At 44.4% G+C, this 16,802-nt stretch overlaps 2 protein-coding genes across 3 annotated transcripts in view; one reads left to right on the top strand and one right to left on the bottom strand.

The window, feature by feature from the left end:
- Positions 1–476: 476 nt before the first annotated feature.
- On the bottom strand, positions 477–2,749 carry H3-3b (H3.3 histone B). Its single transcript, XM_034504472.2, has 4 exons — positions 2,592–2,749; positions 2,075–2,212; positions 1,818–1,971; positions 477–1,727 (listed from the first exon to the last, which is right to left on the bottom strand). The coding sequence occupies exons 2-4, from the start codon at positions 2,200–2,202 to the stop codon at positions 1,599–1,601; spliced, it is 411 nt and encodes a 136-aa protein (XP_034360363.1). The 5' UTR covers positions 2,203–2,212; positions 2,592–2,749; the 3' UTR covers positions 477–1,598.
- A 734-nt stretch (positions 2,750–3,483) lies between these two features.
- Positions 3,484–16,802, top strand: part of Unk (unk zinc finger) — a 37,815-nt gene continuing 24,496 nt past the window's right edge. The window contains exons 1-2 of one of the 2 annotated variants that reach the window (XM_034504459.2): positions 3,484–3,737; positions 8,854–9,499. In XM_034504459.2, the coding sequence (XP_034360350.1) occupies positions 9,396–9,499 (104 nt within the window). In that variant the 5' untranslated portion in view covers positions 3,484–3,737; positions 8,854–9,395. The remainder of the gene's footprint in view (positions 3,738–8,853; positions 9,500–16,802) is intronic. The other variant, XM_034504460.2, reaches the window with a different exon arrangement.

Below are 16,802 nucleotides of genomic sequence, written 5' to 3'. Positions count from 1 at the left end.
TGTGAAAGATTCCACACCAAGTAGTGGTTATACCATTGGTAGAGGCAGATGAATCTTTTTCAGTTTGAAGTCAACCTGCTCTCTAGAGGAAGTTCCAGGACAGCCAAGGGTACAGAGAAACTGTCTTAGGAGAAAATAAATAAAACCCAAACCTACTAGTTTAATATTTGTAAGGCCTTCTGCAAAGATCCAAAGGCCCTCAAGACAGCAAATCCTAAAATTTCAAATTTCTCCTGTAACAATTTCAGATTTTAATACCATAGGGATGTATAAAACATGTAGTTAAGCCCACCCATGAACCACAAACATGGATTTTGTCAAATTGTCATGCCAGCAAATGTATGCATTTTAAGAGTGAAATGGCTGTTCATATACTTTCTGTAAATATCCCTTTCCACCAAGCCAAAAAGCTGAAACTAAAAATCTTAGATGCCAGATTAAAAGCTTTGCATAGTCAATTTAGGTTTGACACTTAGTTGAATAAACAAGTTTATTTGTAAATTTAGTCAACATACATAATTGACCTAAAAACTTCAATAGGATACTTTTAAAAACCACTTGAAGGCCATCTCTATAAAAGGGATTTTTTTTTTTGCCAGGATAGTAACCAGGTGTAATCTAACCCATCTTCATTGGCAGAGGTCCAATAAGCTGAAGCTGTATTCTTACCCCATTTATAAACTCCACAAGGAAAAACAAACCTTGTACAGTTTTTCCCCTTAAAGATTAAAAAGAAACAAAACCAAACTCAATCTAGGCAGAAGACCAAACACCACAATGAAAAGCTGCACTAACTAGATTAGTAACAGATGATGCTGGTGTGAATAGCTTCTTATTTAACTCTAGAGCCCTTATAAATAAAATCCCCGTTAGTGTTGTGTTACCAGCCAGAGGGTCAGGGGTTAGTGAACATGTGGTAGAATGAGGACTTATGCAAGGTTTAATACGCATAGCATTTTTCTACTTTGTTAAAAACAAATGCAGTCTAGTCAGGAAATACCAACTGGACTAAATTACACACACCTTAATGACAAGACTCCCCACCACTTGTAAATGTAAAACATTTAATTTAAAAATGTTGAACACTACAATATATAAAATAGCTATTATAAATGCACATAGTGTATTCTATAGCTGCCAGGTTTACTTTTTTTTTTTTTAAAGGAAACTGTTACACTGTGGCTAAAACTTGTATCTTCAACCTTTGAAAAAGCCCACATTCTATCACAGTGATGTATGGTTAAACACTTGGATCAAGTCATAACCAGTTTTATTGCAAAAGGACCCTGTACACATTTATCAATTCTAGTACCTTAATAGCTACCCAACAAGTCATTAACATACAGAAACATGCATCATGAGAAGCAAGAAGTATCACCCATCCCTTCTGCATATTAGCAACTTGTCACTCCTGAGCCACAGTGCTCACATCACTGAGGTCTGTGAACAGTCACTCTTCCCATTCATCCTGAGTGAAAGATGGAATGACTTAAGTACAAATGCAACATATTATAAACAATTTCTTACAAAAAAAGTCACAAATTAAACCAAAGTATTTTACAGAATTTACTACAAAATGCCATAAAAACCGCCTCAACTTAAGCTCTCTCCCCCCGTATCCGGCGAGCCAACTGGATGTCTTTGGGCATGATGGTGACTCTCTTGGCGTGGATGGCACACAGATTGGTATCTTCAAACAACCCCACCAGGTATGCTTCGCTAGCCTCCTGTTGAGGACAAGAGCCACAGCATTAACACTCCCCCTGGAGCAATCAAAGCCGCCGCCCCCACTAACACCAAGCCTTTTGTCCCTTTACCTGAAGGGCACCGATGGCCGCACTTTGAAACCTCAAGTCGGTTTTGAAATCCTGGGCGATCTCTCTCACCAACCTCTGGAACGGCAGCTTCCGGATGAGCAGCTCAGTCGATTTCTGGTAACGACGGATCTCTCTCAGAGCCACGGTCCCGGGCCTGCAGTCACCAGAAAAAGGAGGGCGTCAACGGACCGTGAGGAGGGGATAGCGCCCGCTCCACCAGCCGGCGGCCAAGTCATTGTTCCCAGCTCTCTGCCTACCTGTAGCGATGAGGCTTCTTCACCCCACCGGTAGAGGGCGCGCTTTTCCGGGCCGCCTTGGTGGCCAGCTGTTTGCGGGGGGCTTTCCCACCGGTGGACTTCCTGGCGGTCTGCTTGGTTCGGGCCATTTTCTTTCACCTGCGAGACAAGCGACGTTCAAGCCCAGGTCACCGGAGTCCGGCTGCCAGGCGCCCCTCCTCGCCGCAGCAGATGGCCATGGCCGCCGCCGCCGCCTCCTCCCCCTCCCCTAATGACTCAGGCTGCGCCGCCGAGCCGCGGCCTCCCCCGGGAGGGGGAGCGCGGGGAGGAGCCACTTCCCGCTCCACGGGCGGCCGGGAACGCCGCGTCGGGACCTGTGAGTCATTACCGGGAAGCAGACAGGACGGAGGTGGCGGAAGCCAACCTCCCGGCCGAACCCGGCCTCCTGGGCTGCCTCGCCGATCCGACCGTCTGCCGCCAGCCACCGCGGTCCCCAAAGCTACAGAGCCTTGAGTCGCCGGCGGAGCCGCGAACTCACCCAAAGCCGGAGTCTGGGGCCCTTGCTGGGACCGACGCGCCGCTGTAAGCGCTCGAACAAGAGCCGCAATCGCCGAGCAGAACGGGAAGATGCTCCTCCAACGAACGACCAAACCGCTCTGCGCTCCAAGCCCCCCGACGCCTCCATATTTATAGAGACGCTTCACGCTGCGTCAGTGCGTCACAGAACCCTTATTTGCATACACCAACGACTTTTTCGATTGGCGGGAGCTTTCGACGACGCGCTGACATCTCCCGACACAAAGGCCGTACTTCGGGCCCGTTTCCTGATTGGTCGGTGTTTAGGCCACTGATTGGCTGATAAAGTTGCTTCAGGATTGGATGGATGCAAAGAGGAATAGACGAATCAGAGTTTAGCACTAAGCCGCTCTTCTGATTGGATAAAATTGAGCTATGTTTGGATCCTTCTCTTGGTTCCAAAGCTCTACAATAGAAAGTCAATGCAAATGAATTGCAGTAGTCTCCTGGAATTAAAGTCGGGCCCGCAAGAGACTCCGTCTGTTGCATCAAGAGACGAATTTAGAGTGATTTTACATAAATATATTATAATAATAATAGTAATTATTATTATTTCAATGTAGAATGAAACTATTCCCTGAATAATTTACTTTTTGTAATTTTGATCGTTTAGTATAGTGTGAGAAATGTAATTCAGTCAGTCATGTTACAGCATATAGTGTTTTGTGCACTGTAAATGCATATGCATTTTAAAGCATAAAGCAACTGTTTGGTGGGGAAGGATAATAGATACAAAGAATAGATGAAAATTCAAAAAATTATTTCAGAGTTGGGTAGAGGTGCAGGCCTTTAATCTCAGCTTTTAGGAGGCTCAGAGGCAGGCAGATTTCTGTGAATATGAGGCCAGCCTGATCCACATCAGACCTACCTACTGAGATCTTGTCTTCACAAATCCTGTTTTCTTTTTCCTCTAGGACTCCACAAACCAAGCTCCAGGTGCTCACATGTAATATCAGGAGATGGAATCAGGATTCGAAAATCAAGGTGATCCACAGCTGGGTAATTCAAGGCCAGTCTAGGCTATATAAAACACCACTTCACAAGAAAAAAAGAAAGAGAAAGAAAGAAAGTGGATCAATCCCAGCACTCTGGAAGCAAGCAAATTCATGTAAGTTTAAGGGCAGGACCAGACCAGCCAAAGCTACATAGTGAGACTCTGTCTCAAAACAAAACAACAAAGCCCTATTATTTCGTGTTTAATTCAGGTCATCACAAAATATTTTATTTCAGTGTACTTAGAGTTAAATAACAAGTTGTCAGGCATGCTGGCACACACATTTCTTTAATCCCAGCAACCTAGAATCAGAGGCAGGTGGCTTTGAGGCCAGCCTGGTCTACATAGGAATTACAGAGCAGCCAAGCTACTTAGTGAGACTCTGTCTAAAACACCAACCAAAGTATTAATTTCCTGGTTGCATATTTCTTGAACTATTTAATTCAACTGCCTGAAATAAAAACACCAGGAGAGGCAACAATCCCAAGAGGGTATCATATCCATAAAGAAGATAATTTTTAAAATCGGTTGTCCTTGAGTAATATTTGGTAATTATTACTTCTGACAACCTGATTTTAGAAACTCTAATATTTTAGATTTTTGTTTTGTGTTTTGTAGACAGGATTTCTCTGCATAGCTTTGGCTGTCCTAGAACTTGCTCTGTAGACCAGGCTGGCCTAAAATTTTAGGGATTCACCTGTTTCTGCCTCCCAAATGCTGGGATTAAAGGAGTATGCCATCACGGCTGACTAGATTTATTTATTTTCTATGTATGAATGTTTTGCCTGGTGCCCACAGAAATCAGAATAGGTCATTGGATTTATGGTTGGTTGTGAGCCACCATCTGGATACTGAGAATTGAATCAAGGCCCTCTGGAAAAGAGCAAGTGCTCTTAATTGCTAAGTTATGTCTCCAGCAGTATAAAAATACCACTCCCCAGGCCCCGGGCACACAGCACTCCACAGGCAGAAGCATCTTTGTGGGTTCAAGGCCAGCTTGGTCTCTGTAGTGAAACCCTGTTCACAAAAAAAGAAAAGTGCGTGTCCTCTTAACTTCAGAAGCTCATATTTGGAATGCTGTTAGCTTTCACATTAATTTGTTCCACAGTAGAAACAGCTGACTATTTGCCATGGAAAATCTCAAGAATCAGTTATGTGAGTAACACAGTTTCCCACAATACACCTGGCCCCAAGGTCAATGTGTACCAGTATTAGTATTGTAGAAAATGCATAATTTGAAAAGGTGAAAGAAGCATCTTTGACGCAATCTCTGGTATGATAATTCCTCCCAAAGTTTTAAAAATTTAGATGGTGCCTGGGCAGTGGTGGCGCACGCCTTTAATCCCAGCACTTGGGAGGCAGAGGCAGGTGGATTTCTGAGTTCGAGGCCAGCCTGGTCTACAGAGTGAGTTCCAGGACAGCCAAGGCTAAGAGAGAAACCCTGTCTCGAAAAACCAAAAAAAAAAAAAAAAAAAAAATTTAGATGGTGATTTTTTTTTTAATGCTCCCTGGTAGCCCTAGCTGGGCTACATCCTGATCCCTTGAGTTTTTTAGTCTGGGTTTCCTTAGGTCAGATTGGTCTGGAAGCCCCTATGTCCTGATCCCTTGAGTTTTTCAGTCTGGGTCTCCTTAGTTAGGCCAGATTGGCCTGGAACCCCCTATGTTGCCAAGAGAGATACTGCTTTTGCCTTCAGAGTGCTGGGATTTCAGATATGTGACTGAGGCCATGTGCCCACTCTTTGAGATGAGTCTTCTCCAGGCTACCCTGAAAATCACTATGTATTACAGTATACCTTGATCTTGTGGCTATCCTCCTGTCTCAGTCTTTGCAGGGATGAGATTGTGAGAGCCACCACACTTGGCGCTGGAGTCCTCTTAACAAGCACCATACACCTTCAATTACTATACCTAACTTCTTATTATTTTTGGAGATAGGGTTCATGTAGCTCAGGTCGACATCTGTCTGTCTGTCTGTCTGTCTGTCTGTATCTATTTATCTATAGAGGGTTTCTCTGTGTAGCCCTGCCTATACTGGAACTCGCTCAGTAGACCAGGCTGGCCTCAAACTCAGGGATCTGCCTGTCTCTGAGTGCTGTGATTAAAGGCCTGTGTTACCACACCTGTCCTTCCTTCCTTCCTTCCTTCCTTCCTTCTTTCTTTCTTCCCTCTTACTCCCCGCCCCTCTTCTTTTCTTCTTCACCACCCATGATGGCCAGTGCTCCATCTGCCTCTGGAAAAAAATTACCTGGCTATTTTTCTCTGGGTTTTATTAATTGTCAAAGGAAATCTAAAGCCTGCCCCAGGAAAGAAGATGTAGATGTAATTAATTCATCCATCTAGCCGGGCGGTGGTGGTGCACGCCTTTAATCCCAGCACTTGGGAGGCAGAGGCAGGCGGATTTCTGAGTTCGAGGCCAGCCTGGTCTACAGAGTGAGTTCCAGGACAGCCAGGGCTACACAGAGAAACCCTGTCTCGAAAACAAAAAACAAACAAAAAAAACAAACAAACAAACAAAAAAAAATCATCCATCTATTAGTTGATAATTAAGGGTTTTTTTTCCTTTGTTTTTATTTTTTCCTGAATTGACCAATGGGAAGGAAAGCAGCAGAGGAATGGGGAGGAGCTGAGAGTACATCCAATCAACACAAGACAAACGAGGGAGGGTCAGGAACAAGGTGCACATGCCTGAGGGGTGAGGCGAAGCCCTGGGCTTGATCCCAAGGCACCAATGCAGGCACAGGACAAGTGCAGCACCATCTGGACTGTTGTCCTCTTCCTGTCCTGTCCCTGTTCCTTCATGAACTTGCTGAGTGACTTTCTGCAAGTTACCTAACTTCCCTGGGTTTCGATTTCCTCTCCAGTAAATTAAGCAATTTGGGTGATATCATCTTCTAATTATACACTACACGCTCATTCAGAAGCTCCCGTTGTGAACTCTTATCATTAAAAACTAAACCTATGAGATGAGGTTTCTGCAGTGACTTCACACCTGGGGCTTCCAAGGGACAACATATAAACGGATTCCTTGGATTTCACCGTAAGAACAAAGCAGCTCATGATCAGTTCTATCTGTCCTTTTGGAGTTGTTCATCTTCAAACAGCTCTGCTGGCAAAACAATTGACGTAGCCTGTTTAGGGAAGACCGGTTTGTCAGCTTTGTAAACTGACAAGTTGGCTTCCAGCGTGAGGTTACATAGAATTGGATTTTTAAAAAGGCTGTGGCACTCCTGGACTCTAACAATATAATATCTATCTTCCTCACCCTCTCTCACCCTTGAGGTTATCTGAAAGGAGCTTTACTCCTCTCTCCCTGTGTCTTTTGAGAGAAGCTCTCACTGTGGCATTTGGCTGGCCTAGAACTTGCTATGTAGACCAGGCTGGCCTCAAACTCAGAGAGATCACCTGTCTCTACCTCCCGAGTGCTGGGACTAAAGGTGTGCACCAACAACTACACACAGCTTCGTTTTTTCTTTTCTTTCTTTTTTTAAAGATTTATTTATTTATTTTATATGAGTACACTGTAGCTGTCTTCAGACACACCAGTAGAGGGCGCCAGATCCCATGACAGATGGTTGTGAGCCACCATGTGGTTGCTGGGAATTGAACTCAGGACCTCTGGAAGAGTAGTCAGTGCTCATGACCACTGAGCCATCTCTCTAGCCTGCTTCATTTTTTTTAAAAAAAGAACATTTATTTGTTTGTTTATTTTGGTTTTGTTTGTTTGTTTTTACCCCCACCTTCAACCACAGGGTCTTGCTATAGCCCTACTCTTGGATTCATTATAGCCGAGATGACCTTAGGTTCCTGATCCCGCGGCTTCCACGCTATGTTAGTGCTGGAATTAATAGATGCGGGATCCTACCTACACGTATTTATTTGTTGCTGAAGACTGAACTCGGAGTTCATGCTTGCTTATGCCAACGGTTACAGCTCAGCCCAGATACATTTCTTCAATGAGGCAATTATATACCAACAGGATCTCATTTAACAAAACAAATGGGTTTTGAAAACAATGGATTTAACTAGGTATGGCAGTGCATGCCTGGTATCCCAGCATTTGGGAGCCGGAGGTATGCAAGTGTATGCAAAGTCAAGTCTAGCCTGATCTACATACCAAGTTTCAAGCCTGCTGGGGCTACATAAGTAAAATCCTGCCTCAAAACCAAAAGTATATATTCACAAACCAAAAATAAAAGAGAATTTGACATAGATTGAATAAAGAAAGCAAGGTCAAATGAAAAGTGTCACATATCTATTGAGGCAGTCAGATCCTGCCTCAGAAACAAAAATATAGACATAGATTGAATACAGACAACAGGGCCAAATGGGAAGTATTACGTATCTATGATGGACATTTTTATTATTGGTTGTGTGTGCACGATTTGCGTGTGAGGATGGGCAAGTGTGGACCGATGTGGAGGGCAGAGGACAACTTCTGTGGAGTGGGTTTACTCCTTCCACCTGTAACATCAGTCCTAGGGATCCAACTCAGGTTTCCAGCCTCGAGAAGCAAGCACTTTTATCCCTACCCATCTCTGTCCTGTCATTGTTTGGTTGTTCTTGTTGGGATTTTTAGACAGAGGGTACCTCCGGCTGATCTAGAATTACCACTAGGTATACCACTAGTATACCACTAGGGTTTGAACTCAAGAGATCCACCTTCCTTTACTTCCTGTGTGCTGGGATCAAGATACATGCCACCGTGTTGTTTTTTGAGACATGGTTTTAATACGTAGCCTAGCTTGACCTGGAAGTTGTGATTTTCCTCCCTCAGGTGTATACCGCTATATCCAGCCTGTTGAAATCATTTCATAAAACCAAATGCCCATATGTGAGGCAATTGTCTTGTATTTTCCCCGGAACAAAAAGTTTTTTCTAGAAAAGGGAACCAGAGTGGATTATAACTCATTTCTTACTCAGCCCTTTTAATGGAGTCTATCAAGATGCTTCTCAACAATTTACCAATGCACCTAAGAGACTACTGTAGATAGGGCTTAAGTTCTCCCTTGGACCTTAACTTACTGGAAACAAGGTATTTGGGCCAGCCATTGAGTTCGGAAGGAGCCCAATTGGAGGGGTTCCAGGTTTCAGGGTTGGTAAATATTAATGAAGCCTGGGAACAATATGTTGTAGGGTTTTTTGTTTTGTTGTGTGTTTGGTTTTTTTTTTTTTTAAACAAAGCTTCCTCAAGCTATCTGCTAGCCTGCATATTTTCTCTGGTGATTTACAGGTTACTACTATATTATGAAGATGTTGGCTGACTAGCTTGCTTGCTTGGAGGCAATGCTTTAGGTTGACTTTAGAAACGGTGCGCCAACTGTACTGGTACGAAGGCAAGGCAATTACTGCACTGTTGGCAGTGTAATTACATTTGGAACATTCTCCGTGGAATCATTTCAGGCCTCCCTAACTGGTTTCTTGCCTTCCGGAAGGTCCAGTTTCAAGGTAGAGTTCACCTCCGACCAGACTAAAAACGCGCTGGTAATACTAAGAGTGAATAGACTACAATTACCACAAGGCATCGCGGATCCTGAGCATCCGGGACACCGTCCGCAAAGATCTCTGGGTATTGTGGTCTTTCACTTTAACAGCGACACTGTGCCAACGGTAAAATTTCAGCCGAAAGGAGGACCACAACTCCCAGCAAGCTTTGCTGCCGTGCGGGGGGTCTTCACGTTCTCGTGGCGCGGCGCAGGCGCCGTGGGTCTTCGGCGCGGACCGCGCAGACTGAATAATAAAAGGGGAGCGGCGAAGAGGCAGGAAGACAGGACCATGTCGAAGGGCCCCGGGCCCGGCGGCTCGGCAGCTTCCTCGGCGCCCCCGGCCGCTACCGCTCAGGTGCTGCAGGCACAGCCCGAGAAACCGCAGCACTACACGTACGTAGAGCCCCCCCCGCCGCGCGCGCACGCCTGACGTCAGCGGCCAGCGTGAGTCACGCGCGCAGGGAGAGCGCGAGGCTGTTCTCCCCACCCCCCCCCTTCCTCCGGCTCGGCCCAGACCGGTTCCAACCTGCTGGGGCCGGTCCCAGCTTCCTCCAACTGTCACCAACCTCTGGTCGGGCAGTGGGGCGGGAAACTTGGTCCCAGCCTCCGAGTTGGAAAGGCAGGAGCTCGGGTCCCGAATGCACACTTCTCAGGCCAGGCCTTGGAGGCCTGACTGTTCCTCAGACATAAAACCACAGTACCAGGCTCTTTGGGAGTGATAAGTCCACGACATGACAAGTCGAATTCTGTAGCAACCAGCACTAGACCTGTCTAGAAATGACTATTTGCTTGAAGTCTTGGGAGGAGACTCCGTGCATCTTTAAGGCCTGTTAGGTTGTCCACGAGGATCACCCATGCTTCAGTCCCCTTAACCAGTCAAAGGCGCAGACATGGAATCACTCCTTGCTGGCTGTACTGTCCAGCTTGAGTCAGCGGCATCCGGGGTGTAAATGATCACAGGCCTCTTCAGAATCTGGCAGGAAAGGGAGCCTCATAGAACTGAGATTGTCAACATAGAAAAGCTGCATGTGTAAAGCTTAGGTCCCTGTCTTCGTGCTGTCATGTCACGGTAGGCCTAGGTTCTGTGAGACAAAGGCCAGTGATGTGGTTCCTCTTGTAAAGCAGCGTTGGTTTCCGTCCCCTGCTGTGCAAGGAGTCCCTCTTGTCCTCATTGGGTGCCTGAGTGATGGGCCTGCTTAGGAGATCCCAACCCGTGGAAATGTCAGAACCTGAGATTGAACAACACTCAAGCCAGGAGCAGGAAGCATCTGTTGGGAATACTGAGAACTAAAGTCAGGCAGGAAGAGCTCTAGCTTAACACTTTTGGGAGATAGGACTGGGGAACATTGGTTATAGAAAATGTGTTGGTTTCTTGGAGTGACTCTAATTTGTTGGCTGACATCATCCAAACTTGACTGCTGTGTAACTCAGGTTAGCCTTTCAAATACAGTCAGTTTGTTGGTCCTTTCTTACTGGAGTTCTCTCTCTCTCTCTCTCTGCATCCTTGTCGTTGCATTTGACAAGAAGGGCTAAAATCAGAATAATGTCACACAAAAATGTGGTTTTGATTTGCAAATTTGTAAACTTAATTGGATTTTTTTTTAAATTATGTACTTATTTGTGTGTGAATATATGAGAACACTCATGCCATGCACAGGTGTGGAGGTCAAAATAGTTTGAAGGAATTGGTTCTCTCCTGTTGCCACATGGGGTCTAGGAGCTAAACTTCACCAACCCTGTTACCACACAGCTGGTAGCTTGTGTTGTACTGCGAATCAAGCCTAGGCCTCTTGCATCTGGGGATGCCTCTGCCACAGAGCTGAGTCTTCAGTTACCCCCGTTTGTTTGCTTATCTTTTACTTTTTAAGCTAGGATCTCACCAAGTTGGGCTGGCCTTGAACTTCTGTAACCCAGACAGGACTTGAATTCTGTATCCTCCTGTCTCAGATTTCTGAGTAGCTTGGATTACAAATCTGTACCACTGGACCTTATTTTGGAACTTTTAAATGATCTCTGGTTACTTGGATCAGGGTTTTTGGTATAATTCCAAACAAATTGGAATAAATCTTGGTTTCTTTTTGAGAATGTGTGTAATGTGCATGTTGTCCTTGGAGATGAGGGGAGGACATTAGGTGTCCTATCCCTCATTTTCTTAAGATAGGTTCTAGAGAGATGGCTCTGTGGTTAAGAGCACTGGCTGCTTTTCCACAGGTCCTGGTTTCAATTCCCAACACCTACACGACAGCTCATAGCTGTCTATAACTGTAGTCCATGGGGATCCTGTGCCCTCTTCTGGTATGCAGGCATATATGTAGACAAACTACCCATATACATAAAATAAGTAAGTCCTTTAAAAAATAGCTTATTTTACTGGACCTGAAATTTGGCCAGGTTGGCTGTCTAGTGAGTTCCTAGCATCTGTTTCCCCCACCTCACTTCCCAACACTGAGGTTATAAACATGTGCAGCCATGCCTGACTTTATGCATGGTGATGAAGATTCGAACTCAGGTCCGAATGCTTGCAACAAGCACTCATTTAGCCTTCTCCACAGCCATCTTTTTTGAGGATAAGGTCTTGCTATAAGCTTTGGTTAGCCTGGAACTCACTATATTGCTCAGATTGGCCTTCTGTTGGGGATCCTTTTCACTAGAACTCTGAGATAATGGGAGGTGGCCAACATGAGTGCTGCAGTCTGTTTCTGTGTTGTGTGGTGGCTGAGATACTTTTCTGATTGTTTTGAAATTACAGATGAAAGGAGTGGACACAGTATAATTGTGTCTGAATTATTTACTTTTTGTTTTTCAGACAGGGTTTCCCTGTGTAGCCCAGTTGTTCGGGAATACATGATATATATAGTCTAGGCTGGCTTTGAACTCAGATCTACCTGCCTCTGCTGCTTGAGTAGTGGGATCATTGCCCAGCTGTATCTGATTTTTTAAAAATTATTATTATTTTTTTTGTCTAATGTTTGTCTGTGTGTATGTTTGTGCAGCAGGAACATGCCTGGTGCTCTTGAAACCAGAAAGGGGCATCAGATCCTCTAAAACAGGAATTACAGATGGCTGTGAGCTACCATGTGGGTGGTGGGAATCAAAGCAGGGTTCTCTGTAAGAGCTGCCAATGCTGACTGCTGAGCCATTTCTCCAGTCCTGTAGCCAAGGGTCAGTCCTCTTGATTCTCAGTTGTTTGGTATTTGTTGTTCTATTTCTTGAGGGATGGTGCAGGGTCATGGAGCTTGGCTCCTGAGGCATCTTTATTTATTAAATCATGTATTTATTTTACGTGCCTGTGCTATGAGGGTGATGTATATGTGTGGGCATTAGTTATCTCTTTTCTCCATATGGGTTCTAGAAATAAGATTTGGTGGCAAGTGTCTTTACCTTCTGAGTCATCTTACCAACTTGAGACTTTTTTTTTTTAAAGATTTATTTATTTTATGTATGTGAGCACACTGTTGCTGTCTTCAGACACACCAGAAGAGGGCATCGGATCCCATTACAGATGGTTGTGAGCCACCATGTGGTTGCTGGGAACTGAACTCAGAACCTCTGGAAGAGCAGTCAATGCTCTTAACCACTGATCCATCTCTCCAGCATGAGATACCTTTTAAATAAACAGGAATTAATAAAGCGCCCAAGTTTAACTGAAAGATGGATGTTATAGATGTTCCTATCTTTATATATATATCTTTATATATCTTTTTGGTTTTGTTTTTCAAAGCAGGGTTTCTTTGTGTAGCTCTGGCTGTCCTAGAACTTACTTTGTAGACCACACTGGCTTCGAACTCACAGAGATAAGCAGGCCTCTGCCTCCCGAGTGCTGGAATTAATGGTGTGTACAACCACCATGTGTGCGTGTGCGTGTGCGTGTGCGTGTGTGTATATATATATACATATATATATATACACAAAAAAAATCAGAAACCAGTTGTTTGGCATTTAGAAACTGATAATTTGGGCAACTTGTTACACCAGGCCCAAGTGTAGGAAGCATGAGACAGGAACAAGTGTGCACACGTGCTGTCCCTGCTCTGTATTACTAAGGTGAACTCAGTTACTGTCCTTAGGGATTAGTGGACAGTCTTCATACATAGCACAGGCAAACATGGAGATATCCTTCTACTTTCCAAGTGTCGTGTTACAGGTGGTGCCACCAATGCCAGCTGCTGCTGTTTTTACTTATATTTATTTTATGTGCACTGGTATTTTGCCTGCATATACATCTGAGGGTATTGGATCCCCTGGAGTTGGAGTTACAGAGTTGTGAGCTGCCATGTGGGTGCTTGGAATTGAACCCCCATCCTTTGGAAGAACAGCCAGCACTCTTAACCACTGAGCCATCTTTCCAATCCCATAATCCATAATAATGTTTTGCCTTTTAAAACTTTCTGACGTGTTGTTTGGAAGGGGGTTTATTTTGGGACAGTGCTCTCAATGCAGCCCAGTCTGCCTCAAACTCAGGGTCCCGTCTCCCTCTGAGGTGTCTACTGCTATCACTTGACTTGTTAGTTCCTTTCCTTTCACTCAAGGTTTTCTGTGGAGATGACCTCAAGCTACTACTGACCCTCTGCCTCTACCTCCCAGGGATTACAGATGTGTGTCCAGGAAGGCTTGCACACTCCTGTAGCCGAAAGTTTATGAAAAGATGGTTTGAAGGATAGTTATTTTGTTGGTATTTCCCCTTAATCTCTTTTTAGAAGTTTTTTGTTGTTGTTGTTGTGGTTTTTTTTTTTTTAAGATTTCTTAATTTACATTTATGATTACACTGTAGCTATCTTTAGACACACCAGAAGAGGGCATCGGATTCCATTACAGATGGTTGTGAGCTACCATGTGGTTGCTGGGAATTGAACTCAGGATCTCTGGAAGAGCAGTCAGTGCTCTTAACTGCTGAGCTGTCTCTCCACCCCCACCTCTTAGTCTTTTAAATAGTCATACATTAAAGGAAATTGAAATAATCAGCAAATGGCTGCTGCTACTTGAGGAATCCAGTCCTTATAGAAAAATATGACTGTACCACAGTTCTGTCTGTTGTGTAGTTTCAAGTATGTAGCACTCAGGAAAATGACGATGACGTGTGTGTTAAAACATTTCCAGCATAAGAACCATGCCGTGTCTCTTTACTTGACAAGGGCAAAATTTAAGCCACCTTTGTTTATAGCAAGTCTACTGTGTATATTAGAAGAATTTTATAAAAAACAGATTGAAGAATAAGAAGTTGGCCAGGTGGTGGTGTCCTACACCTTAAATCCCAGCACTCAGGAGGCAGAGGCAGGCAGAATGTTCAAGGCCAGCTTGGTCTACAGAGTAAGTTCCATGACAGGGCTACACAGAGAAACCCTGTCTCAAAAAAACAAAAAAACAAAAACAAAAACAAAAGAGTGTTGGCTGTTCTACCAGGGAGCCTGAGTTCAGTTGCCAGCATCCTCACTGAGGTGGTTCCCAGCTGCCTGCAACTCCAGTTCTGGGGTATCTGGTGTCCTCTTTCTGGTATCCATAGGCACCAAGCACTTGTAGGCAAAACACCTACACACATAGAAAAAAATAACATAATTTTAAATAATTAGTTGAACCAGGCATAGTGGTTGTACTCTCAGAATTATAGCCATAGCCTGAGGCTGGAGGATTGCTGCAAATTCAAAGTCACCTGGGCTGTGTTGTAAATCCTATAGCAGCCTTGGATACACAGTAAGGAGGTACACATTTGGGAGTGTCTTATAGAGTGAGTTGGAAACAGCCTGGAATACTATATGAAGTCATGTCAAAGAAAAGAAAGAAAGAACCAAGCAGTTAGGCTGGCTGTGATGCCTTTGATCCCAGCACTCTGGACAGTCAGGGATACATGGAGAGACCCTATCTGAAAAACAAAACAAAAAACAGAAGGGAAAAAAGGCAGTTAGTTGAGGGCTGGTGAAATGGCTCAGTGGTACAAGTAATTGGGTTAGCCTGATGACCTGAGTCCAGAACTCAGGAACCCATAGGAACGTGGAAGGAGAGAGTTAGCTCGACCAGTTATTCACACACATACACAACACACACACACACACACACACACACACACACACACACACACAGACACCCGCACGCCCGCGTGCGCACGGATAGGGGTTGAGTGGGGGAGACTATATTGAATAACTTAGCTTGAAAGTACAGGAGAGGCTAGGCAGTGGTGTCGCACACCTTTGATCCCAGCACTTGGGAGGCAGAGGCAGGCGGTTTCTGAGTTTGAGGCCAGTCTCGTCTACAGAGTGAGTTCCAGGACAGCCAGGGCTACACAGAGAAACCCTGTCTCGAAAAACAAAACAAAAAAAGAAAAAAAGAAAGGACAGGAGGAGAGTTTGTTAGTTTGTGAGAGACAAGGTCTTAATATGTAGTCCTGGCTGTCCTGGAACTCACTCTGTAGACCAGGCTGAGATCTGCCTGCCTCTGCCTCCAGAGTGCTGGGATTAAAGGCATTCATTCACTGCCAGGACAGGCTGAGGAAGGTATCATTTAAAATATTAGTTTCTTTTGTTATTTTGCCTCTGTAAGAAGAAGTATGCTTCAGACATACCTGTTTTGAAGACCTTCAGCTTTGCTGGATTCTCAGACTTTAATGCTCTTGATAGAGGAAAATGAAATTCTAGCTACTGAAAAGGTTTTGGGTGATTTTATTTATTCATTTGGTTTTGAAATGGTCTCATTGTGCAGCCTTTGAACTCAGAGGAGTCCTTGCCAGTAGGGATTAAAGGCACACAGCACATCTGTCCTCTTGGTGAGTTCTTAGACGAGAAATGCTCAATATCCTGACTGTGCAGGCCTCTCCTGGATTTAGACCTTGCTTGTTTGTTTGTTTTGTTGTTGTTGTTGTAGGTGTAACATTGTGTTTATTTTGTGGGCCGGGGAAGTCAGAGGACAGTTTGCAAGAGTGGGTTTTCTTTATGTACCATGCGGATTTCCCAGATTGAATTTAGACTTGGCCATAGGTACCAACTCTTAGCCATCTCCCCAGTCCAGGGTTGATTTCTTGAGCTTTATTCAGGAAAGATGACATGGTTACAGATGTACTTTAGTTGATAGAATGATTGTTATGAACTTTACTTGATTCCATCCAATTGTGTTTTGGAAGATTTAGGACGTGAATGTGTCTTGAAATCATTGATGTGAATTGCAATAAAGCCAAACATACTGGAGTGCACCTTACTCAACAACAGAAGTCACTGAACGCACTGCTTAGCAGCGTCAGAGAGGAAGAGTTAAGTTACCAGTAATCCTTTCTGGATTTTATTTACATGTTCTATCAAATCAAATTAATTTTCTGCAGAACAGAAGGGCTTGCTCCTTGTGGCTTCAAGTCAAGGCTCACCGAATCCCATCATTCAGTGCCGTGCTGACACCAGCTCTTCAGCTTGCCACCGCCTTGACATTTGTTATACCTAAAGTAGTGATTAAAGTTACGATTTGCTTAATGGTTAAGTTTCTTTGTTTTAATCCAGCGGTGTTAGATACCTAAGGAAGGCTCCCTCAGTCCATATGCATCTGCCTTGACTGGTGGTCTCTGTCAACCTACAAAGACTGACCTATTGCTGAGGGCAGCTGGACAACTCTGAGAACAACTTAGAGAACTCCATCTTGGGCACTCTGTAAGGAGCTTCTCTGGAGATAGCACCCCATGTAAGTGCAGAAAACAAGACACCCTCGTGGACCTACTACTTCC

Source organism: Arvicanthis niloticus, chromosome 6, assembly GCF_011762505.2.
Source record: "Arvicanthis niloticus isolate mArvNil1 chromosome 6, mArvNil1.pat.X, whole genome shotgun sequence".
In the NCBI taxonomy this organism is placed as follows: Eukaryota; Metazoa; Chordata; class Mammalia; order Rodentia; family Muridae; genus Arvicanthis; species Arvicanthis niloticus.
Note: the sequence above shows the minus strand (reverse complement) of the source record. Positions and strands in the feature narration are given on the sequence as shown.